The following is a 26,221-nucleotide window of genomic DNA, read 5'->3' on the forward strand; positions in this document are numbered from 1 at the left end:
GCCCCACTCCCAACTCACATCTCTCTTTCACATACCTCTCCACTCCATCTCTCCATCTCATCCTCGGCCTCCCCCTCCCTCTCCCCCTCACCACCTCACTCACATACACTCTTCTCGTCATTCTGTCACCCTCCATCCTCTCCACATGGCCAAACCACCTCAGTGTGTTCCTCCTAATGCCAAACTGAAGGGGTTATTTTAATGCCATTTAGGTTTAACCAGTCATTGCTTGTAGAGGCCAAGATTCAGCAGTTTACAGTGCAGCATAGTGCTCATGGATAAATGTAAAGAAATTTCATGGAGAAAGGCCTGTGCCCTACAGTTTACCAGATTATTAGCCTAGCATAACATACACCTAACCAGGGCATCTTTCCATCCAAAACTATAACCAGCCCACCTTAGCATAGACCTAATGTGGTCCTCCTTGTCCTAACCCAAACAAAGCCAATCTAAGCAAATCTAAGGTTATCCAAAGCATCTTTTAATCCTAACCTGGGCATCTTACATTCTGAAGATCATCCTCATGTCCTGGCATGGAACTAGCCTGGGCATATCCTGTACCTAGCTGGGACATCCTTTGGTTCTAACTTGAACTGCATACCTTGTTCAGAATGAGGAGATCATATTACAGTACTCTTGTGAAGCCTTGCAATCCCTGACCAGTAGTTGGCAGTGGTGGAAAAGCTAGATTTAATTTTCCCTAAATCTTAAGAGGAATGGGTAACTAAAATGTTTGCTTATTTGTTCTGCCCTTATTGTTAGATTTTTAGAATTTGTTTTTTGATTACTCAGTATTCTTTTGTAACCTCTGCCAGGGATTGTATGTGTTTAGCTTTATTTTCATATTAAGCATGTTTGTAACATTTAAAAAAATGTTGGATGGAACCGAACCAGATTTGGAGTAATGATTGAGCACCCTTAGAGGAACAAATTATTCTGTTTTAGGTAAAAAAGTCAGGTCAAGGTTAGGCTGCCTTGGCAGAGATATATATTTGCTGAGTGTTATTGCACTGCAAAGACTTCACTGATTTTTCTGTTATCTTTCTGTAAAGATAAGGCATGATAAATCTGATGAATATTATAATAATACAGATGAAAGTAAGACTTTTTCTTACACTGTCGAAGAGTGCAGTGAATATGTTGGGTTTGGTACTGTAGCACAGGTACATAGTACAGGTTCCGGTATGTAAGTTTTCAATGTAGCAGCAGATATTATGAATTGTAGCTCAGTTATTTGTGCTTTGTTTATGTCACATTTTAATGCTAATAGTACGATCAAACCATATTCTTTGCAAGTACTGGTACTGCAGTATACTGATACTAGAATTTCTTGACAGATGATGGCTTCAAGAGTATGGAGGACAGTGTTGATGCGAACCAAAGATGCTACGTTATGTTATGGACAGGGGAACATCCACCCTCTCATTATATGTCATCTGAACACATCACCAGTAACAAAAAGAACTTACTGTATTGAAGGTAGATCCAAAGACGGTGGTGAGCAAATAATAAGTAGTGAAGAGAGAACTACAGAATTACTAAATACCCTAGAGAATAAAGGAGTGACCAGATACTCGAGACAGCACACATTGGCATTGTACCAGCTGTTGTTGGACTTAGGCATAAAGTATCAAACAATAGAAAGCCAACTAAGTGAGATGCCAGACCTGCTATCTCACCCAATATCCAAATGGCAGGACACATCAGGTGTTATGGTGGAGGCAGGAGTGGACAGTGTCAAGATTCTGCAGAGCATTGCACTGTGCCCCATCCTGCTGAAGGTGCAACCCCAGGAGCTGAGGCAAACCATAGCAAAACTGAGAGAACTCAAAGTGGGAAAGTTGAACCTCCTTACACTAGCCACCAGGTCAGTGTGGGGAACGTTGCTCTTGTTCTTACAGTAGGATATGCATATGAGTACAGTATTATGAAGTCATAATACAGGTATTGTCTAAACCTATATTTATAGCATAAGCATGATTTGGAACCACAGTTAAATTTCATTTTCACAGAATATCCAAGGGGTGGTTGGGGTTTAATGCTTATGTAATGCCACTCAGGGATGAGTGAGGCTGGTCACTCTTATCATAAATCTCAGGACCAACTTGCTTAGCCCCGGGCTCCTACATTCCCCACGGGGCAACGTAGGATTGGATGATGGATGGGTGGATGGACCAATTTATGAATAATGACCCTTGTACAGAATGAGTAGGGACAGTTATTTGAATTTTTAGTGATTAATATTCTTCTTCAATCTTGTTCTTTCTGTTGGGAACAGAGCACTGAGGATTTTCCATAGTAGCTAATCTGTCACTGTATCAACCTCTTCATCCCAAAGAAGGATTTTGAATTTTATTCTGGCTAACCCAAGGTGTGCAGCTTCAATTGAAGTTTTCTTGGTAAGTTTTTAACTTCATAATCCAAAGCATGTACCGTACCAGTGTTTTATGAAGTGCAAGTAATTAAATTTGATCATTACTTCTCCAACCCAAATTCCCATGTAAAATGATGGGGGTGGCCATCATCCACTCACTCAGTGTAGGGATGCCTTATGGTCTCTACATTGAGTGACATGCCAAATGGTTTCCTTTACCCAGGAAACCATTTACTATGCTGGGTGGTAACCAATACTCATGGTTTTTAGCTGGGTTAAGTGTCCCCAAGATTCCCCTATCCAAAATCACTTAATCATGGCAGACGTTTCGGAGGGCCCAATACCTGCCCAGAGGGTGGAAGTGGTGAATGTGTTCAAGAGTGCAAGCTATGCTGTGAAGGCATTGCTTGTAACAATGATGAAGGGGTGTGAAGTGTAGGAGTGGGAGAGTGTGAAATGTGTAAAATCAGGCATGAATGGGTGAGGAAGATGCAAGAGAGGAGTTGCTTTGTTGATGAATGAGGTGTGGCAGAGTGGAAGGAGAAATTGCAGATTTGTCAACTTGAGATGTATGTCAGGTTCAAGTTTGAGAGGTTGAAAGTGGCAGTGATTGTGGCATATGCACCATATGACAGGAGTAAGACAGGAAAACACATTTTGGGAGGAGCTGGATGAAGCAATGGGAGAAATGCCCAGGAGCTATAAAGTGATCATAATGGGCAATACGAATGGAAGAATGGGCACTGGTTCTGAGGATGGCATAATGGGTTGTAATGGAGTACCAGGAGAAAATGATAATGGGAAGCAACTGAAGGATATGTGTCAGGAAAGGAGGTGGTGCATATGTAACTCATATTTCAAATACAAAGATGCACATAAATATACATGGTATAAAAGGAACACTTTAAGGAATTGTTGAACGTGGAGGATGGAAGTAATGCGAGTATAAGTGGCTGGGGAATGGCTGGGAGAAGGAGGGAGGTGAGAAGACAGGAAGAAATCAGTAGGATGGAAGTTGTGGAAGCAATGAAGAAAGTTAAATCGGGGAAAGCCCCAGGAATTGATGGAGTGTGTGGTGAAATGCTGAAGCATGGGGGAGAGATAGTAGTAGAATGGATGTGGAAGATGTGCAGATTGGCCTGGGAGGAAGGTAGAGTCCCGGAGGATTGGAAGTCAGGTATAATTATTCCCTTGTAGAAAGGGAAAGGGGAAAAAGAAGTGTGTGGTAATCATAGGGGCATTTGTCTTCTTAGTATAATAGGAAAAGTGTATGGTAGGTTACTTATAGACAGAGTTAGAGAAAGAACAGAGAAATTAGTTGGAGAAGAACAGGGAGGCTTTAGGAAGGGAAGAGGTTGTGTAGATCAGATATTCATTCTTAGATCTTTAGTGGAAAAGTTTCTAGAGAAGGGAAAGAAGTTGTATGCGGCTTTCATGGATTTGGAGAAAGCATATGACAGGGTGGATAGACAAGGATTGTGGAAAGTGTTAAGAATATATGGAGTAGATGGGAAGTTGTTGAATGCTGTGAAGAGTATGTACGATGGTGCGAAGGCTGCAGTGAGTGTGGATGGTGAACTAAGTGAATTTTTCTCTGTGAAAGTTGGTTTGAAACAGGGATGTGTCATGTCTCCATGGTTGTTCAATCTGTACATGGATGGGGTAATAAAAGAGGTACAAGGTAGGGTAGTGGATGTTGGAGTGGCCCTGGTGAGAGAGGATAGTGTTTGGAAACTCCCTGTACTGTTGTTTGCAGATGATACTGTGTTGTTGAGTGAAGACGAAGGGGAGCTGCAAGGCTTGGTGGATGAGTTTGAGAGAGTGTGTAAGAAACGGAACCTAAAGGTGAATGTAGGGAAGAGTAAAGTGATGGTCTTTGAGAGAGGTGAAGTCAGTGAATGTACAGCGAGGTTGGATGGTGAGGAATTGGAAAATGTGAGTACGTTTAAGTATTTGGGTAGTGTGATGAGTAAGGATGGAGGTTTGGAGGGTGAAGTGCTTGAAAGGGTACAGCAGGGAAGAAAGGTTGCTGGTTCCTTAAAAGCAGTGATAAGAAACAGGGAAGTGAGCATGGAAGTAAAAAAGTTACTACATGACAGTATTGTGATACCAACTCTAACGTACGGAAGTGAAGCTTGGACATTGTTGGAAGGACACAAGTCAAGAGTGAGAGCAGTGGAAATGAGTTATTTAAGAGGAGCCTGTGGAGTCACGTGGAGAGACAGGCTGACGAATGAGGATATAAAGGAGCGTTGTGGTGTGGATGTGGATGTGATAGGAAGCGTTGTGAGGAACACACTGAGGTGGTTTGGCCATGTGGAGAGGATGGAGGGTGAAAGATTGACGAAGAGAGTGTATGTGAGTGAGGTGGAGGGTGGAAGAGGGAGGGGGAGACCGAGGATGAGATGGAGGGATGGGGTGGAGAGGTATATGAGAGAGGGGGGTGTGAGTTGGGAGCAGGGCAGTGAAATGGCGGGGGACAGGGCGACTTGGAGGCGATTTGTTTGTGGCCACCCCAAACGGGATTGAGGCGTCTGGCAATAGATAGATAGATAGATAAAAGGAACGAGGATCGTGTTGAAAGGAGCCTGATTGATTACATGCTTGTAGAGAGGTTGATGCTGGGAATCGTTGCTGATACGAAGGCCGTGGGAGGATGATGTGGAGGTCTGTCAGATCAGATGAGATCATATGATTTTGGTATGCAAGATCAAGCTGAGAGGAGTGAGGTGGACCAGGAGAGAGAGGAGCAGTCAGGGAGAAGGACTGAAAGTCGAGAAGCTGAGGATCAAAGAAATGGCAGATGAATACAGGACCAAAGTAGGGGAGGAGTTGAATCATTGAATTGGAATGAAATGGATCTGGACAGCCTGTGGAATGCATACAGGGATTGCTTAGGAATGCTAAAGCAGTGTGTGGTGTGGTGTGGCAAGAGTAACAACAAAGAAGAAAGGTATGGCATGGTGGGATGAAGAGGTTAAGAGAGCAGTGGGGGAAAAGAGGAAGAAGTGGCTAGAGTGGGTACAGAACAGGGGTTCATTTGAAATAAGAACTGAACATACTGAGAGCAGTAAGCACGTAAAAGGACTAGTGAAGAGGAAAAAGAAGGAGGTAAATGATGATCTAGGAAGAAAAATTAATGCAAATTACTCTGAAAATAGGAAGTTATTCTGGAAAGAGGTGCGGAAATGTAGAAGTGACAGCAGAAAGAAATGTTTAAATGTCCATCCTTCTTTTCTTTCATCCTCTTTTGTTTTTCATTCCTTCATTCTTTCCTCATCCTTCTGCCTCCAGGTGACTTTAAGCTCCCTCTTCTGTCTTTCTTTCCTTCATTCTGTCCTCTTCCTTCTGCCCATGGATGACTCTACACTGGGTGACAAGCTAAATGGTTTCCTGTACACCAGGAAACCTTTACTGTGCTGGGTGGTGACCATATAACCAAATTTTGGCACCTGGTGGTTTAGTGGGTAATTATGGCATTCCATTCGGATTGAGCCAGTGAAGGTTTATATCCAAGAGATGGTTGGGGTTTATTGCTCACGTAATGCCACTCAGGGATGAGTGAAGTTGATCACTTTCGTCTTAAATGTCAGGACCAACTTGCCTAGCCCCAGGCTCCTACACCCCTCATGGGGCAACGCAGGATTGGATGATGGATGAAGGATGTAAGTGGTAGATTATTAACCTTTGGGGATGAAGTAAGGACCAGATGGAAAGAATATTTTGAAAGCCTGATGGATAGGAATAGAGAGAGCAGAGTGGCTGTAAACTTGGTTCTGGATGGTTTTGCAGGTGTGCAGAGAAGGGATGCAGTGCCAGGAAATGTGACACTCGCACAGGTGAAGAATGCTGTGAAGCAGCTGAAAAATGTGAAAGCAGCTGGAGTTGACGAGGTGTATGGAGAGATGATTAAGTGTAGTGGAGAGATCAGAATTAAGTGCTTGTTGCGATATGTAAGAAGGCAAAGATGAGTGAAACTTTGCCAGCAGAGTGGAAAAAGGCTGTGATTTGTACCCCTGTACAAAAATAAAGGTGAGTGAAGTGAGTGCAAGAATTATCATGGCATAAGTTTATTGAGTGTTGTAGGGAAGGTATATGGAAGAAGTACTGGTATTATAGGGAAAGTAAGAGAGATATCAGAAGCCTCGTGAGTGATGAACAGGATGACTTTAGGAGTGGCAGAAGATGTGTGGATCAAAAATCTGCAGTGAGACAGATAGTGGAGAAGGCTTCTGAGAAGGACCATAAAGTGTTTATGGCATTTATGGATCAGGCAAAATATACGACAAAGTAGACAAAGAAGGACTGTGGAAGGTTTTGTGCATGTACGATGTAGTTGGTAAGCTGCTAGGTGCCATCAATAGTTTTTATGATGGTAGTGAGACGTGTAAGGGTAAATGGACATCCAAGTGAATGGTTCACAATCACTGTGGGCTTATGGCAAGGTTGTGTGATGTCCCCATGGTTGTTCAACATATATATGGATGGAGAGATGAGAGAAGTAAAAACACAAGTGATGGAGAGAGGGATGGCGTTGGTAACGATTGGTGGTGGATGGAATATCTCAAATTTGTTGTATGCTAATGATGCAGCACTACTTGCAAATACCAGACAAAAACTTGGTAGACTAGTGCAGAGTGTTGCAGATGCCTGTGAGTGTCGCACCTTGAGAGTAAATGTAGAAAAGAGTAAAGTGATGGTAATCGAGAGAGAAGGTGATTCCTAGTATGATGTGCAGTGAATGGAGAGAGGCTGGAATTGGTGAGAGATTTCTAATACCTTGGTTAAGTGATAGAAAGGAGAGGAAAATGTGCAAAAGAAGTGGATAGTAGAGTGACACAAGGAAGAAAAGAAGCAGGTGTTATGAAGGCCTTGATAAAAAACAGAGGTTTGAGTGTTGCACCTGCGCAAGGCTTACATGAAGGAGTGTTATTGCCAACTTTAACATGTGAGTGTGAGACTATGGTGTGGCATGAAAATAAAAAGTCTAGAGTGAGAGCAGTGGAAATGGGAAAGCTGAGAAATGTATGTGGTGTACAGGAAGTGGATAGGACATGGAATAATGTGATTCGTGAAAAATGCTGAGTGAAGAAGTCTTTGGACACCAGAATTGAAGAGTATACAGTGATGGTATGGTCATGTAGAGAGGATGGATAACAACAGAATGGTGAAAAAGGTATATCTGGCCAAATTTGAAGGAGGCAGGAGGCAAGGTAAACCAAGGAGAAGGTGAAAAGATGTGGTGGATGAGTGTGTGAGGAAGAGAGGTATGGAAGTCGGTGAGGCTAGGGGACTGACAAGAGATCGAGCTGGGTGGATGAATGTTGTGAGAAGTGCATGATCAGGGATTTGGCACCCCTTTTTAATGTGACAGCATTTGGTTTGACTCTGTCAGATACATTTATGTGAACCTACAGAATGTAGTGAAATTTTTTGGTGTATCAGATAGAGCCAGGATTCCAGGGACTTGAATGATGAGTGAATGGAAACGTGGCCCATTGGATTGGGCAGACTTGGGCTGTCTGGACATTACTACTCCTCACCCTGCCCTAGGGTGGGAAAGGAGGTCCGGATGATGATGATGATGAACAGGTGGGGTGAGGTAGGATGCGGAAACTAAGGAAAAGAAAGCACAGAAATACCAGTAAACTTTCAGGCAACATGCCCAGTGAAAAGGACCACAGAGTCACACATTCAAACCATTAAAACTGCATCCACCACATAACCAAAACTATATTCAGATAATTATTATTTTTATTTATAGAAGCGCAGTGCATAATTTTCCCCTCAAAATATCATATTTGTGGACTGTAAGGGTCCAAGGCTAGTCCAGAAATTTATGGTAAGGGTGACTGATTACTTGCCTTTGAGTGGCATTATAAAAACACATATGGTAATCCTAACCACCCCTAGGATTTAGACCTGTGTGGGCCATATCTGGCTGAAGCACTTTAACCAACTAGACCGCATAATAGCTCAGTGGTAGCGCTTGTACTTCATGACCATAGGGTTGGCAGTTCAAGCCTGCATCAGGGTAGCCTATTTCTGGTGAGAGAGGTAGCAGCCTCTCCATGGATATCTCCTTGCCCTGCAGAGCTATATGGTCCATTGGTTCTAGGTAGGGGGATTTACTTTTATTTTTATTTTTCACTGTATATGTTGGTTGTATAGCTACCCAACCTAATACAGTATGTTAAATGTTTCCTGAGATACCCGTATATTAAATCATTTAGATTGTAGCAAAGTGTTGAGTTACTTGATGGTGACACTACAATGAGTGAGTGGATGGTGGATGCAAGAATAAAATGAGAAATACTGGTACAAGTGGGTCTTATTATACAAGCATCCACGACATGAGAAACTGACGATGTGAGAATGTGCAATTTAGATCCAAAATCATTGTGAGCACAAAAATTCACTGTTGCCATGGGGGTCAGTTAACGTAATCTTATTTTTCTCATTAGTTATGTACTCCGTCAAACAAGCATTTGCTATCCTATTTTTCACTGTGGTACGTGAGCATTCGTTGTCTGAGCAGTCTCCTTTAACATATCCAACTCGTATAGCTAATGGGACCTGCCCATACGTCATTAGAGCGAATGGTTTAAAATGCTTAACAATCTCATATGAAAGTTAATCTCTGGCAGTGAAGATCAGTGAACTTTCAAAGGTACCAGTATGGGCTGTTGAAATGGTCTGTTTGAGGACAGTATCAGACAACCTCTTCAATCTGATCACTCATTTCTTTTTATGCCTGCTGTCTCCCAAGTAAGTGTGTGTGTGTGTGTGTGTGTGTGTGTGTGTGTGTGTGTGTGTGTGTGTGTGTGTGACTTTCAAACTTTAGGGATTAGACATAGCCTTCATTAAGCCCTTCACAGCCTGGAATCTCCCATAAAGTTTATAATGTTTCCTGGAAATGACAAGAATGAATCAGTAAAATGTCATTGGATTGAAGGGGTTAAACTGGATTTGTGATGTAGCTAGGTACCTGAGCTTTGTATGAATGTGTTGGTATGGAAGTGGGCATTATATGAAGTGTGGTGGAATGGAATGAATAAGAAGAAATTATTTTGAGACAGTAGGGGCATATTTAAAATATGCTGGAGGCTATGAATGCCAGTAAGAGTTTGAAAGTGAGGTTGAAGATAATTGAAAAAAAAAAAAAAAAGGCTATGTGATATGGAAGAAGAGAGTTAACAGGCTTCAAAAGTCCTAGGCAAGGAAGAGTAAAAGCAGTGACAGCACATGGAAGAGTAATGTAATGACAGAATAACTTGGAGACGGTTATGCTATAGCCTTCTTACGTGGCTCCCAGGAAAATGAAAAGTGGTAATTATGATGAGTTCTCTCTCTCTCTCTCTCTCTCTCTCTCTCTCTCTCATTCCTCCCAAGTAGGCAGTGTGGTGCAGTTATAGTCCACATTTAGTTTGTTCATTCATGTCATTGCTGACATGCAAAAAGTATGGTAGCTTTATATATACTGGTATTGCTTCATTTTGTTCTTTGTCTTCATTATTATTTTTATTATTATTATCATTATATTATTATTATTATTACTATTATTATTATTATTATTATTATTATTATTATTACTGTTAATAATAATAATAATAATAATATTATTATTATTATTATTATTATTAATACTGTTAATAATAATAATAATAATAATAATAATAATATTATTATTATTATTATTATCCATCCATCCATCATCCAATCCAACGTTGCCCCATGACGAGCGTAGGAGCCCAGGGTTAGGCAGTTGGTCCTGACATTTAAGATGAGAGTGACCAACCTCACTCATCCCTGAGTGGCATTACGTGAGCAATAAACCCCAACCATCCCTTGGATATAAACCTTCACCGGCTCAATCCGATTAAAACACAATAATTACCCACTACACCACCAGGCGCCAAAATTTGGTTATATGGTTACCACCCAGCATAGTAAATGGTTTCCTGGTGTACAGGAAACCATTTGGCTTGTCACTCGGTGTAGAGTCACCCATAGGCAGAAGGAAGAGGAAAGAATGAAGGAATGAAAGACAGAATAAGGAGTGTAAAGTCACCCGTAGGCAGAAAGATGAGGAAAGAATGAAGGAAAGAAAGATAGAAGAAGATGGAAGGAAAGAAGCATGGAGGAGAGGACAGGACACCCGAGAGCAGCACTACATCAAGTGAGTGGATGGTGAGTGCCTCCACCTACCACAATTATTATTATTATTATTATTATTATTTATTGCTGTTTTTAGCTTTCATATGTACCTTTAGAATACTCTTTCCTAAGGCCAAAATATACAGGAAAGATCCTGTGTACTCCCTTTCATCATAATGTACATTACTGTAATTTGTATGTAAAGTAATTATTTTATATATTTAGAATGATGAATGGTTATTCTAAGCATCTGATTACAGCTAGATACCCAGTCCAGTTTGACCATAATAAACACACCTCCAGTCCTCTGTCGCCATCCCCACCCACAACTTAAAAACGACTATCCTAATTGTTCGTGATTCATCATTCTTCACCAGCATCATTGTTGTGCTTTCAGTGACAGTGATGGTCATTATCTGGACCTCTTTTCCCACCTTAATGTAGTTTTCTTTAAATTTTATTTCTGTTGACTAATTTCCTGGGGATATGATATCACCATTTCCACCCACTACTTAAGGACTTCCATCATTATTGTTCATGAGTCTTCCCCAGCATCACTGTCATATTTTCAGTGGCAGTGATGGTCATTATCCTGACCTCTTTAGTTCTTTGTAAATTTTATTTCTGTTGACTAATTTCCTGAGGTTTGATAAAAGATTGCCACCCACATATTGTAAGAGGTGGGATGGGAGTGCTCACTCTGAAGTTGTTGTTGATAATATTCTTCCAACTATTGAAATAGTATGGACGAAGTGGTGTGGGATTGACAAACCCATCACTCAGCATTTTGTGTTGGAAGCAGACTTGTAAGGTCATGACCTATACAGTAGTTCCTGCTCATCCCCTTATCCCATCCCAAATTGACAGAAAGTTGTAGCCCATGTTTCCTACTGAATACAGACCTTTTGTTGGTGACTCAAAACTTTGTTAGACATCAAGAATAGCTGTCATCTCATGTTGTTCATCATGTAGTCTAGCTTAGCTTTGAATTACCACCCAATCACTTGATACCAGATCTTGATTTGGTGTGAAACTTAACTGCAACTTCCCTTCAGCATTGGATAGAGGTAGATGTGACTGTACCTTATGTGGCATAGGAAAGAGAGAAGATTTTGTACTTCTCCACCTCATTTAAACTTGGGCTATTAGGTGATGGTCATGATGATGATGATGATAGACATGATCACAACAACTTGCGATATTTGAGCATGAAGATGACAGTGATGTCAGTACTAGTAATAATGATGACAGTGAACCAATTCTCCATTAGGTATCCAGTCCTGCTGTTTCACCCGCCAAAGCTAATCAGTCAACGTATAAAGAACCTGGGATCCATATTCCCACCCTCAGAGCTGTCTATGCTGATCCGCAATAATCCCAGTGTGCTCACTGACAAATGGACCACTGTTATAGACAAGATCATGTATATCCATAAGGTGAGGGCTCTTTGGTTATTGCTTTCTTGTTACTGTATTTCTTGATCCTATCTGCTGTCAGTAGTGTAGCTCCTGGGGGGTCGTATACCCCGCACAAATCGCTGACGCCCCTGCAGTCAGCCCACGAATGAGTGATTTCATTGTACTGGGAACTGAACAAGCAAGAACAGAAAATGTTATTGATGAGTTTGTAAACAAGTTTTTGGTCAGTCACAATAATAGGATATAATACTTTAGCAATTCTAAGACATACAAGGTGGTACCCAAAAGTTCCCAAAATTTGAAAGCAAGGCAGAAACTGCCTGTCATATGATGTGATGGTAGGCAGCAGTGCATGCACCCTTTGTTTGTTAGTGTGTCTAGTGGCGTTGTGCAGGGTGGATGCATTCTCTGCGTGTGTGTATTTTTGTATTGTTGTGTTTGGGTTAGTTTGTGAATTTTGCGATCTCAAAAATGGAGGGTGCGAAAGAGTAACGTGTGCATCAAGTTTTATGTGAAACTCAGGAAGAATGCAGCAGAAACTCAATGTTTAAACAACTATATGGTGACAGTGCTTTGAAGGTTACACAAACCTGCAACTGGTTTAAGCGTATTAAAAATGGATGAATGTCAGCAGATGACGATGCACATTTTGTTCTCCCTTCCACCTGTTCAGCTCCTGACAATGTGGCCAAAGTTCGTGCAACCATCCTCGAATCGCAGGAGGACAGTCCAGGGTGTTTGTGACATTATTAGCCTGTTGTATGGAACTTGCCAGTGCATTTTGTCTGGCAACCTTGACATGAGATGAATCTCCATCAAGTTTGTCATGGTGCCCCTGATTGATGAGCAAAAGCAGCATCATGTGGAGGTCCACAGAGCTCAAGGAAATGTCCAGAAATGACCCTAACTTCCTCTCAGGTGTAATTATTGATGATGAAAGTTTCTGCTTTCTTCCTGAGTTTCACACAAAACTTGATGCACACATGTTGCTCTTTCACATTCTCCATAATTTGCAAACTAACCCAAACACAACAATAAAAAAGCACACACATGCAGGGAATGCATCCACCCTGCACAACACCACTTGAAACGCTTACAAACAAAGGGTGCGTGTACTACCTCCTAGCATCCATACATTGTACGACAAGTGGTTTCCGCCCTGCTTTCAAATTTCAGAAACGTACGGATAGCACCTCATACACAAGAATAGGATAGATATGGTAAATCTGTTTTATTTTCTATAGCTACAGTGTAGACAGTGTAATTATAATGTTTACATACTCATGTGAAGTCAGTCTATCTATCTATTGCCAGATGCCATAATCCTGTAAAGGGTGGCTGTTTGACTTTGAGTTAGTTGTTTTACGGGGAGGGACACTAACCCTCTGCCAACCCACGAGTTGACACGCAGGGAACACGTGTGGATTGGCTTGTAGATGATGAGGAAGAAAAGAACTGATAAAGGAGAGTAATAGATGATGTACCGTGTGTGATGCTTGTGGTTGGGGTTGTTGTTATTGTTGTCATGGCCACAGGCATATCACAGTGTTAACTTGAAATGCAATCTGAAGCTGCCTTTCTGCAGTCCACCATCCTTCTTTTGAGGAATGGGGTGGGAGTTAAGGGACATTAGTACAATTGGACAGCTCTGCTTCCCAGTTACATTGGTACCTCTGCAGGAGGTCTCTCTTCAGTACCATGACAAGGGTTGCATCCAATTTTTTACCTTGTAGGTGATGAACTGAGTCTGTTGCATACGTGCTTGCAAGATTGACTTGAAAGCATATGTTTTTACTTAAGGTTACTTTCAAGAATTTTGAAGGAGTTCCCATTTCACAGGACTCAGATACAGTAATGTTGATACCTTCTAGTTTTATGTGTTATTAGTGCTGCTTATGGATGCCACTCATGCTAGTAAAAAAGTGAAAAATTGGTTTAAGGTTGTGATAAAGAAGTGACAGGATTGCCAAATTTTCTTAATCATTCATACCATTCCCCAGTGTTGTAGGTAAAAACAATGGAAAAGGCTTATTTGAAATCACATTCAGTTCTGAAAACTAGGCACGTTTACCAGAACGTATCTTGCTGCAGATATAAAATTGATAATGGTTAACTATAATGTTATTGTTAGTGAATTATTATTATCTCTCAAAAAATTCAGGACCATTATACGATCGTTCTTTTATACAATCATAACATTTTAGCACCATTTTACTTTATTTATATACATCAATCAATTGCCAGACGCCTTAATTTCGTAAGGGATGGCCAGCATGTCTCTGAGCAAGTTGTAAACTCCTAAGGAGCATAATTTTTCAGTATACAGTATAACCGTCAGTTTCTCATGTACAGTCACTATGATCCCTGCATATGGTGTATGATCAGTATTCAGTCGGTTTCCAGAAATGTAACATATACAGGTGAAATATTGCATAGATGTGGTACTGCATACTACTTATACAGTACATTGTTTATGAGATACCTTTCATCATGTACGGTATTGCATCTGGACCCATATTTTTCATAGTTTCTGTGATTTTTCACAGGGAACCATTCACATCTTCCCAAATCACAGTTGTAAAATGTTCCGAAGAGTTACGGTATTCATCAACATTCTGAGAGATTCTTACAACAGTGAATAGGAGCACTCCTAGGAGTTGTGAGTTTGAAAATGGTTTACAGTTAGCAAACATTTTAGTCTATATATTGCCAATTTCCCTTGTTTGACTGCTATTTTGCAGAGGTATTGATTTAGAAATACAAATATACCTGTACATTGATACGCATATCTTAGCCAAAATATCAGTATTTCCTCAGTTATCTGTACAGTACTTACTTTCAGATATAAAAATTTTAAGAGTTGCTAGTTGCAACTTTTGGAGCATTTTTAAAAGGCAGATTTGCAACAGTTGGGCGGTACAGGTATACCTTGATATACAATACCCCTAGATGCGATACCTCAGCTTAATGATGGGTGTAGAAATACCACCATACCCTGCCCAATGATGGCCAAACCCCAGTTTAACGATGGGTTTTCATATTTTTTAAAAACCAAGTTTGATGATATTTTAGACCAAAATTGTGTGTTTAGGTTGATTTATACACTTTTTAGACTTAGAGTAATGTGTTTTAGCCACAGATGGGGTGAACATTGTCATTTTGGGGTATGGTTTACTTGATTCATTCTAGACTTATATTTGATGATTTTCAGATTTTATTTGTTGGTTTTAGTGAGTTATTTACAGGTGTTAGGCTTATGTTAGCTTCATTTACAGCTGTTAGGCCATTTAGATTGGCTTTACACTTGTTTTTGGACTCATTTGAGTGGCTTTAGGACTTGGCTGGGGGAGAACCTAAGGCTCAAAAACACATCTCTATACTTTACATGTTAAATCTACCTTGAGATACAATACGCCACTTAACAATGGGTTTTTACTTAACCAATTGCATTGTTCAGCTGGCGTATACCTGTATATTTGTGTCAGGGACAAACTATGGCAAACTGTGAATTTCAGTAGATTTTTTTCTCTGCAGGATTAATTACGAATTTCAAATACTGTAGTTTGCGATAAGAAAAGTACAGTGTGTTTGAATTAGGTAACCATAACATTTATTGGTATTAGCGGAGAAAGAAAGTTCAACTTATAGAGAACCGGTGAGGTCAGCCTTACAGTTCTCAGGAAACTTGCTTCGTAGTACGCCACTTCTCATTCATTCACTTTCTCTCCGAAACATACTGCATTTGTTGCAGCTCAGTTGCTCCAGAAGTAGTGCTCTCATCAGTACCACAGTGCTGCATTTTCCCACTAGCAAATTACATGTACCTCAATGATAATGTCACCATTTTATCTGCAGTTCCAGCATGACCCCTCTCGCTATGGTTGTCATTCACTCGAACTAAATCAGCCAAATACATGAGAGTAGTGTGATCCAATCTATACTTTTTCTGAGTTTATCATTTTCATATTGATCATAATATCTCTGCGAGGGCAAAAATGTCAAAGATGATGGATTTAAAGTTGTTGTTGATTTGTCATCTTGGTTCCTCTAGCACTTGTGAAAAGTCCTAGGTCCTTGTGACAGCTACCCACCAATTCTTACTGGGACCCCGAGATGTGAAAGTCACAACACTTGTGAGGTTTCTTAAGTAGCTCTGAGGATTTCTTGCAGATTTATCAACATTCTTAAGGACTTACTAGTAGTCATAAGGACTTAAGAGTTTTGATAAATACCAGCCATGGTTAATAACTTACATTGAAAAAATATAGTTATACATTAGCAACACCAATTAGTCTAGTGGTTTAAGCAACCAGTTTGGGTGGGAGTCAGGTGCTGTGTGGATTGATTTCCATCCCTAAGAGGTGACAGTGCATTTTTAGTCTTGTGCCACGAGAGTTGTTGGCTGATCACCAACCATGGAAGGCACTGAGTACTGTATAGTAGCGTAGCTGCTATAGGCTTTTTGTACCATTACACAGATAAAGCTAATGAACTGTCATTGAAGAAGATTGTGTTTCAGGTAATGGGTCTGGAACAACCCCAGATAGCATCAAGCCGAGCTCTACAGAAGTCACTGTTGCACATCAAAACCCGACACCAGTTCCTCTACCGTGCTGGACTCTACAAAACACCAGACCTCCTGAGGGACAAACACAGTCACAGGCACAACCACAAGTTGAGTGATATTATGGATACCTCAGATGCACTGTTTGCAAACAAGTAAGTTAGCTTTTCTATTTCTATTCTGCCAAGACATGTATTCATCACTGTACAGTTGAAATGCACATCTGAGATACCTGGTCATACTATGATCATGTTTTATTGTGAGTCAGATCAGGATATGTTTCTGTTGATTAAAAACAAAATTCCGCCCAAGTATTTTTTTTTTCCATTGTTTAAAGCATAATCCCACATCTACAGTGCAGTACTATACACCCATGAATTATTGGTAATCTCTCTCTCTCTCTCTTTCTCTCTTTTCATTCATTCATTCATCATCCAATCCTACGTTGCCCCGTTAGGAGCGTAGAAGCCCGGGGCTAGGCAAGTTGGTCCTGACATTTAAGATGAGAGTGACCAGCCTCACTCATCCGTGAGTGGCATTACATGAGCAATAAACCCCAACCACCCCTTGGATATAAACCTTCACTGGCTCAATCCGATTGGAGCTCCGTAATTACCCACTAAACCACCAGGTGCCAAAATTTGGTTATATGGTTACCACCTAGTGTAGTAAATGGTTTCCTGTTGTACAGGAAACCATTTGGCTTGTCACTCAGTGTAGAGTCACCCAAAGGCAGAAGGAAGGGGAAAGAATGAAGGAAAGAAAGACAGAAGAGGGAGTGTAAAGTCACCCATAGGCAGAAGGATGAGGAAAGAATGAAGGAAAGACAGAAGAGGATGGAAGGAAAGAAGGATGGAGGAGAGAAAGGGCAGACACATGAGAGCAGCACTACATCAAGTGAGTGGATTGTGAGTGCCCCCACTTACCACAATTATATATATATATATATATATATATATATATATATATATATATATACACACACTCTATCCTTCTTTCCTTCCATTCTCTTATGTCTTTCTTTCCTTCATTCTTTCCTTGTCCTTCTGCCTACGGGTGACTTTACACTCCCTCTTCTGTCTTTCTTTCCTTCATTCTTTACACTTCCTTCAGCCTGTGGGTGACTCTACTCTGAGTGACAAGCCAAATGGTTACCTATGCACCAGAAAACCATTTACTATGCTGGGTGGTAACCATATAACCAAATTTTGGCACCTGGTGGTTTTGTGGGTAATTATTGCACTCCAGTTAGATTGAGCTGGTGAAGGTTTATATCCAAGGGGTGGTTGGGATTGATTGCTCATGTATTGCCACTCAGGGATGAGTGAGGCTGGTCACTCATGTTAAATGTTGGGACCAACTGCCTAGCCCCGGGCTCCTACGCTTCTCATGGGGGAATGTAGGATTGGATGATGGTTGGATATATATATATATATATATATATATATATACAGTAAAAGTCCCATTATTCGGCATCTATGGGACCAGGATGATGCCGAGATGTTGGATTTACCGAATAATCAAAAACCTACCCACTCAGTACCTTAAATATATTGGTGAACACTGTCATCACCACTTATGGTATTACAGCTGTTTGGAGAGAGTATACTGTACAATACTGCAATCAATACAGTACTGTACCTGAATCTGAAATATATATATATATAAATTAGTGAACATATACAAGTGTAATGACACAGTAGGCATACAAGTCAGATAACACTTCCTGGATGGCCGAAATGATACATAATATTACCTACCAGCTCAGTACACGAACAACGAATGAAGGAACGTTGTGGGGTAGATGTGGATGTGGTTGAAAAGATTAGGAGAAATACACTGAGGTGGTTTGGACATGTGGAGAGAATGGAGAATGAAAGACTGACTAAGAGGGTGTATGTAGGTGAGGTGGAGGGAGGGAGAGGGAGGGGTAGACCGAGGATGAGGTGGAGGGATGGAGTTGAGAGGTATATGAGGGAGGGGGGGGTGAGTTGGGGGGAGGGGAGTCAAATGGTGGGTGACAGAGTGACTTGGAGGCGTTTTGTCTGCGGCCACCCTTTGCGGGATTAGGGCGTCGGGCTATAGATAGATAGATAGATAGATAGCTCAGTACGTCACTTGTATTGGTGAACTCATCACTACTTATGTTATTACATATATATTTGGAGTGAGTGCTGTATACAGTATTTTTTCCAAACACAAAATAAAATAGTCTGAAAATTGCATAAAATAAAGTGAAGGAATATGAATTGGTAAGGTCTTTCTGATGAAAGTTAATCGTTCATTTAGCATTCATTCTTTTCTTCGTTTTTTTTGTTTACATGTGAAAGGGAGAGTATTGATGGAAACAGTAATGTATTCCATTAACCCCTTAATAACCTCCGGGATTGAACAACCCATTACAGTAAAAAACTGTGAACAATTATGGGAAGGGAACGAAGGTCACTGACATGTTTACACGACTCTACGATACGATTCCAAGCAGTCAGAGGGTCAGTTAATCTCAGATGTTTTCGCCCATTTGGTAAATGCACAGTAACTTTGTAACTTCTCCCGTGAATCATAGCATGGGTTTAGGAAACTAAATAACACATCGTTAGGTGTGCCAGATGATTATCTTCACATCTTTAAGAAAATGGAAGAAATTTAATCCCTCTGAGTACGTAGAGTAAGTTTCTTCCATTCTTCTATCAATTTGTTTTTCTTAAAGACGTGAAGATAATCGTCTAGCTCACCTAGCAATGTTATTTAGCTTTCCAAACCCATGCTATGATTCGCTATGAGTCACAGAAAAACTTATAAAGTTACGGGGCATTTACCAAATGGGCGAAAACATCTGAGATTAACCGACCGCCTGACTGCTTGGAATCTTAGCATAGAGTCGTGTAAACGTACCAGTGACCTTCATTCCCTCCCCATAATTGTTCAATTTTCTTTATAGCTCACACTGACTTGATATCACTGACATCGGTACTGTAAAGGGTTGTTCAGTGCCGGAGGTTATTAAGGGGTTAATGGGATATATTACTGTTTGCATCAGTACTCTCTTTCACATTAAACACAAAAATGAACAAAAGAATGAGCGCTTAATGTACGTTTAATCTTCATCAGAGAGACCTTAGCAGTTCATATTCCTCCAGTTTATTTTTAAGTATTTTTCTGACTTTAGGTTAGGTTAGGTATGGTTAAATTATTAGGTACAGTTAAACTCGGTTAGATTAGGTTTAGTTAAACAGGACAGTCCCTTCCTCCATTATGCTGAGGAATAAAAATACTAGAGCTGTCACAGCCGTACAGCTAAAAACAATGGGGAAACTAATTTAACAAGCACCATTATTTATGGGTAATGCATTCTAGTATCAGTGGTTCATGGGCTACGCAATTACCAGTAAATGACACTTTCAGGAATGCGTCAAGAATGAACGAATTTCAAGAATTAGCGAGGGGGCTTGGAACATAACCCTCGCTAATTTGGAGGGGGTGGTTACTGTACTGTATGATACTATCCAATATTGTAATCAATATAATACTATACCCGAGTCTGAAAAAATATAGAAATTAGTGAACATACAGAAGTATAATGAAACATTAGGCCTACAAGTCACAGATAACACTTCCTGGACTGCCGAGATGATTCCGGACATCTGCTGAACAATCAAAGATTTTCGTAAATGGGACTATTTCTCAAAACTGCCGAAATGTCGGATCTACCGAATAATCAGCTGCCGAATAATGGGACTTTTACTGTATATATATATATATATATGTTGTATACACACACACTCACACACACACACACACACACCAGACCACATAGAACCGGTATGTAGAAAGTTGTAACAAGCATGTGTTTTGCAAGGCAGATGCAGAAGTGTACATTAATGTAAGAGGTAGACTTAAAGTGTCAGGCATCATTTTGACAAAGAAGGTAGATGAAAGAGGCAGGAGGCTTAGGCATAGCTGTAACTTCATCAGGCAGTTACCATTGATTTCAAACACTTGATATTCAGAAGTTATGATATGATTGTGCTATATGAGATTAACATGGAATGAATGGTGGTAGGTGATGGTGACCATCATCCACTCACTTGATGTAGTGCTGCCTACATCTTCCTTAGCCTTTATCATTCTTTTTCTGTGCCTGCCCTCCTTATTTCCTATTTCTCCCATCTTGCCTGTCACTTCTTATTGCTTTTCTTTCCTTTTCAGGTGGCTTTAAATTGAGTGACAAGCCAAATGGTTTCCTGTAAGCCAAGAAACCATTTACAATACTGGGTGGTAACCATATAACCAGACCATACGTGCTCCCTGCATGTCAGCAAGTGGGTTGGTGGAGGGTTAGTGCCCCTCCCCGTAAAACAGATAACTTAAAGTCAAATGGCCACCCCTTACAGGATTATGGCATCTGGCAATAGATAGATAGATAGAATGAATGGTTGGTGGTGGTGTTGTCCCACATGCAGTTGGACAAGAACATAGTGGACTGTAGGCTAATTATACTCTCTGCTACAGCCCATCATTATCCTATTGGGGATAGGGAGGAAAATGAGGCATGTTTACAAACTTGGCAATGGAGCAGATTAGATATACAGAATCAGTGCCTCTGCATGATTGCATCCATCTCTAGCATCTGGATGAATGGGAAGGTGTGAAATGTTTAATGTCAAGTAGGAGCACTCATGGGCAGAAGAAAGAGGAAGTTGCTTTGCTGATGAATGATGAAGAGTAAAAGAGGAATGAAAGATTATAAATGTATCAACTCAAGGTGCATGTATGTCAAGTTTAAGACCTTGAATTTGGTTTGTTGGTTTATTCACATGATTTATTCACAGTGGGGGAAGAATCATGTTGTGAATGGTTTAATGAAGACTATATCAAACTCCTCCAGTTCTAAGTAATTCCAGAGCTGAATAAAATTCCCTAGTGTTAACAATAATAGACTATAAGATGTCATTGGAGTGAAAGGCGTAAGATGGAGAATATGTCACTGATCATAACAAATACTCCTAGTAAGTATAGAGGTGAGGAAGAAGAGGACAGGGATCATCTAAGTGGAGTGATGGGACATGTGCCCAAGAAGTACAGTATAGTGTTTGTCACAGGAGATGAAAGGGAGAGTTAACACTGGCTCTGTAAATGATATAATGGGTTGTTTGAATGCCAGATGAGAAGAATAATGGATGCCAGACTAAGTACTTGTGTCATGAAAGAAGCTTATGCTTTAGTAATTTGTACTGTAAACAATTAAGTGCACAGATAAATGTGGTATAGAGAGATTGGATACAATATTGAAAGGTCTCTGATTAATCATTAGCATATAGAAAGATACTTGGGAATGCTGTTGACGTGAGGATGGTGAGAGGACGATGCTGAGATTTATCCGATCAGAAGATTGTAACATGCAAGATGAAACTGAAAGGATTGTACAGGTAGTTTGTAAGGAGTGAGAGGCTTACTCAAGCGTGAAAGATTGATAGAAGATAAGCTGAGAGACAAAGCAATGGTAGATGAATATGAGCTAAAGATAGTGAAGGAGTTAGGATCAGCAGGTTGGGAGTAAATGAATTTTTAAAACTTGTGGAGTGCAAAGTAAATTTGCAGGACAGAGCAACATGGAGACTTGTATTTTATGGCCATCTGTTTTTGTGGAGTTCCTGGGAAGAGTAAAAAATTAGTCAGATTACCCAGACGGCAAAATATTGGGCCATTTTTATGGTTTTCCTTCTGTTGGTTATGTTGATTCAGTGCAGATTTGCTGTCAGTTAACTTCCCCCCCCCCCCCAGCATCTTGTTATTTTATAGGTATGAATAGGAATCAGAGACAGGAAAAGGAAATTGGCATAATGTTATTAGTGTAACTTAAATTAAGGCACTGTATTCCTGTGGCAGAGTGGCACATCTGACAGAGCTGGAGTACCAAGTGTTCTGCAATATGATTGTGGAGGAGGAAGAGGATGGCAGTCCCTACGCTGACTCTGAAGATGAAATAGAAGACCTGAAGGCCAATTACCTCAAGAAGTATGACAGATGAGACTGAGCCATGGTTAATGTTAGTACCATATTTATCTTTTTGTTTTCAGCTGTTTACTCCACCTGAAAGATAACCAAAATATAAAACATTTTTATAATACTGTAATACAAAGCTTTCAAGGCAAGAATATTGTTGTGTGCTTATTTATTGTGTTCACTCTGCCATGGTGTTACCTGGGAGGAACAGTGGATCAGAAAGATTGAGTACAGTATATCATTTGTTTCAGTTGTTAAACGTATTGCAATATATATTATACGTACAGTAATATTTATATGCATGATATTTTAATGTAAAATTGTCATAATTAAAAAAGTGCTTTGTGCAGTATTATATGCTTGAAAAATTTATTTGGTCAGTAGTAATCCAGTTGTTGGCTTGTTAAATTGTAAATAATGTAGGTGGGGGCACTCATCATCCACTTACTCCATGTAGTGCTGCTCTCGGGTGACAGTCCTTTCCTCTCTTCCTTCATTCCTTCCTCTTCTGTCTTTCCTCCTTTCTTTCCTCTTCTGTCTGTGGGTGACTCTGCACTGAGTGGCAGGCCAAATATTTTCCTGTACATCAGGAAACCGTTTACTACGCTGGGTGGTAACCATATAACCAAACTATGACGCTTGGTGGCCTGGCGGTTTAGTGGGTAATTAAGACGCTCCAGCTGGATTGAGCCTGTGTAGGTTTACATCCAAGGGATGGTTGGGGTTTATTGCTTATGTAATGCCACTTTACGGATGAGTGAGGCTGGTCACTCTCATCTTAAATGTCAGGACCAACGTGCCTAGCCCTGGGCTCTTGTGCTTCTCATGGGGACCCACAGGATTATTTGATGATGATGATGATGATGAAATAATGTAAGGTCTTCATGCTTGATACCTTTCTTTGTACAGGCATTAAAATATTTTGTATATATATACAGTAGAACCTCTTTGATCCGGACCCCGTTAATCCGGATTTCTGTTAATTCGGACAAAATTTAAAAATAATAAACTCCAAAAATATGTTGAAAATAATTCTAAAGTCATTTTTAGTATCGGTGCGGAAAGCGATCGTCACTTGTTTAGTCTCAGATCATGCTAGGTCATAACATGGGCGCCTGTTTAAACACACGCAAGCATTCATTCCATCATCTAGTTCACCGACCATTTATATTTTTACGCCGTATTTCAAAAGTTAATCCTCCTTACCATGCCCCGTAATACAAGTGTAGCTTCTGCAATGAATAAAGGTGTTAAAAAGAAGCATATAACACTAAGTATTGCAGGTAAAGTGAAAATACTGGATAAACTAGAGGCTGGTGTTCCTGCAGGAAAACTCATGAGATTACCCTGATGGTCCGGACAATCTGCTAATACGGACAACCCTTCCCCACGTATAGTCCGAACTAGAGAGGTTCTACTGTATATATATATATATATATATTTATATAATATATTTATAGTAAAAGTCCATTAATCCGAGCACAGATAATCCAAAAATCCCAATAATCTGAATTTTTGAAGGAGGCAGACAAAAACTCCAAAAAATCAAAATTAAAAATCAAACTTTGTGCCAAATGCACCGAAGTGCTGAGCGGTGTTGTCATGGATCAGGTAATGCATGGATTGGCAACTCCTCGTAAACAGCCAACCACTTTTGGATCTGCGCATGCACCTCATGGAACCCTAGAAGAAGCAGGTAGTCCTGAGCCGATGCTCGAGGACAATGAGTGAAAGTGACAAACAAAGCGAAGTATAGGGTACCGGAGGTTTAAGGAATTTTTCACAGTTATACTTGCACATATTAAGTTTTTGTGATTTTACAATACGTGCATATTATTATTAACCGTGGACTTACTCTTTCTAATTGGATTTACCTGCCTACAACTGCTGTTTTCAACACAATGCATTACTGGTGAGTTAAACAACCCATAACATCTCTTAATTTACCAATTACAGTTCATGTCTTCAGTAGTACATAATTAAGTAAAAAAATTTGTGTAATACGAAATGTTAATATGTGCCATATTGTATTGTGAATAAATGAAAAGTGATCCATTTGGTAATATTTCAGTTTAAACATGAAATTAAGAGTCTTAGGGATCCCATCCTAAAATCCAAAAAATCTGATAATCCGAATGATTCTCAGGCCACTGCCATTCGGATTAATGGACTTTAACAGTATATATATATATATACTGTATATATATATATATGTATATATATATATATATATATATATATATATATATATATATATATATATATATATATACTGTATATATATATATATATACACACACACACACACACACACACACACACACGTCATCATCCATCATCATCCAATCCTATGTTGCCCCATGAGGAGTGTAGGAGCCTGGGGCTAGGCAAGTTGGTCCTGAAATTTAAGATGAGAGTGACCAGCCTCACTCATCCCTGAGTGGCATAGCGTGAGCATTAAACCCCAACCACCCCTTAGATATATATATAAAACTTCACCAGCTCAATCCAATTGGAGCACTGTAATTACCCACTTAACCACCAGGCTCCAAAATTTGGTTATATGGTTACCACCCAGGGTAGTAAATGGTTTCCTGGTGTACAGGAAACCATTTGGCTCGTCATTCAAGTGTATAGTCACCCGTAGACTGAGGGAAGGGGAAAGATTGAAGGAAAGACAGAAGAGAAAGGAAGGAAAGAAGAAAGGAAAGGGCAGTCACCTGAAAGCAGCACTACATCATGTAAGTGGATGGTGAGCACCCCCACCTACCACCAAGGAAATGTGAGTAAATAGAAATAAATCAAGTAATGTAAGAAAAATAACGTAAGAAATGTGTGATTTACCGTAACTAATGTGACTGTGTGCAGCACGAGTGTTTATAGTGTAATATATAACAGAGTGAATGTGAAAATACGTAAAATTAGCACAGAACCCCAACTTCACATCATCATAGTTCCGACTGTGGCCGCATTACGTGAACCAGGTTGCACCTCCATACTACAAGTACTCTCTGCATCCACCCACTCCACACCAAAATGGACTAACTATTTACATCAGCCGTTGACAGTATCTGAAGGTGCCATCTGATGCAAACCTGGGCGTGCTGAACAAAAAACACCTGTTTCAGGCAGAAAGCAGCCAAGGTGAGCTCTCTTGCTATCACTAGTTTTATTTTAACCACTTTCAGGTCTGTTCATGAAAAAATAAAAAACGAAAATGGCCAGCACTGGGGGTCAGTCAGCCTCCCACACCCTTGGCACTGGGGGTGCAAAAGCTGACACAGGCTCTGGCATGGAACGGGTTAACTTTCTTTAACCCTGAGAGTGTGTATGTCAGCATTCAGATTGCCAAAGTTGTCTTATGTTTTGACAGTATAGGCTCTTATTTAATGTACAGGTATAGCAGTAACCAGAATACGAGTAGTACCCTTTTTTAACTTGACAGTCATCAGATTGACTTTTTCAGATAGGGTATGCAGGCTCGTAGCCAGACTTCTTGGGGGGGGGGGGGGTCATTTTTGGCTGACTCTGGACTTGCAGAGCAGACTGCTGGTCAAAGGTCTGGTACATGCTTGCTATAAGATAATGAGGGTCTGGGTGTATGCGTAAGGGATTTTGAGAAGCAGCACAAAACTACTGAACAATGGAGAGTGACTCTTTTTGCATTGTTATTAAAAAACAGACTGTGAGAAAGTGAACCTT

The 26,221-nt window shown here is 40.3% G+C and overlaps 1 protein-coding gene across 2 annotated transcripts; it reads left to right on the top strand.

The window, feature by feature from the left end:
* The first annotated feature begins 1,348 nt into the window (after nucleotides 1-1,348).
* LOC145402087 (transcription termination factor 4, mitochondrial) lies at nucleotides 1,349-25,534 on the top strand. 2 transcript variants are annotated; one of them, XM_080274197.1, is made up of 5 exons: nucleotides 1,349-1,867; nucleotides 11,802-11,967; nucleotides 16,469-16,668; nucleotides 22,403-22,562; nucleotides 25,474-25,534. In XM_080274197.1, exons 1-4 carry the CDS (start codon nucleotides 1,371-1,373, stop codon nucleotides 22,542-22,544), a joined length of 1,005 nt encoding a protein of 334 aa, XP_080130323.1. In that variant the 5' UTR covers nucleotides 1,349-1,370; the 3' UTR covers nucleotides 22,545-22,562; nucleotides 25,474-25,534. The 2 variants fall into 2 exon arrangements, with proteins under 2 accessions (XP_080130323.1, XP_080130322.1); XM_080274196.1 differs by lacking the exon at nucleotides 25,474-25,534 and having other exon boundaries at nucleotides 22,403-22,587.
* The last annotated feature ends 687 nt before the right edge of the window (nucleotides 25,535-26,221 follow it).

This window comes from Coenobita brevimanus, chromosome 57, assembly GCF_032717465.1.
Source record: "Coenobita brevimanus isolate Jiangsu-jjx chromosome 57, ASM3271746v2, whole genome shotgun sequence".
Taxonomy (NCBI): domain Eukaryota; kingdom Metazoa; phylum Arthropoda; class Malacostraca; order Decapoda; family Coenobitidae; genus Coenobita; species Coenobita brevimanus.

Excerpts from the sequence above, each read along its gene's own strand:
- LOC145402087 (XM_080274197.1), top strand. The coding sequence starts at position 1,371 with ATGCGAACCAAAGATGCTACGTTATGTTATGGACAGGGGAACATCCAC. Across the intron at positions 1,868-11,801 it reads CTCCTTACACTAGCCACCAG|GTATCCAGTCCTGCTGTTTC; the intron begins GTCAGTGTGGGG and ends ATTCTCCATTAG. Across the intron at positions 11,968-16,468 it reads AGATCATGTATATCCATAAG|GTAATGGGTCTGGAACAACC; the intron begins GTGAGGGCTCTT and ends ATTGTGTTTCAG.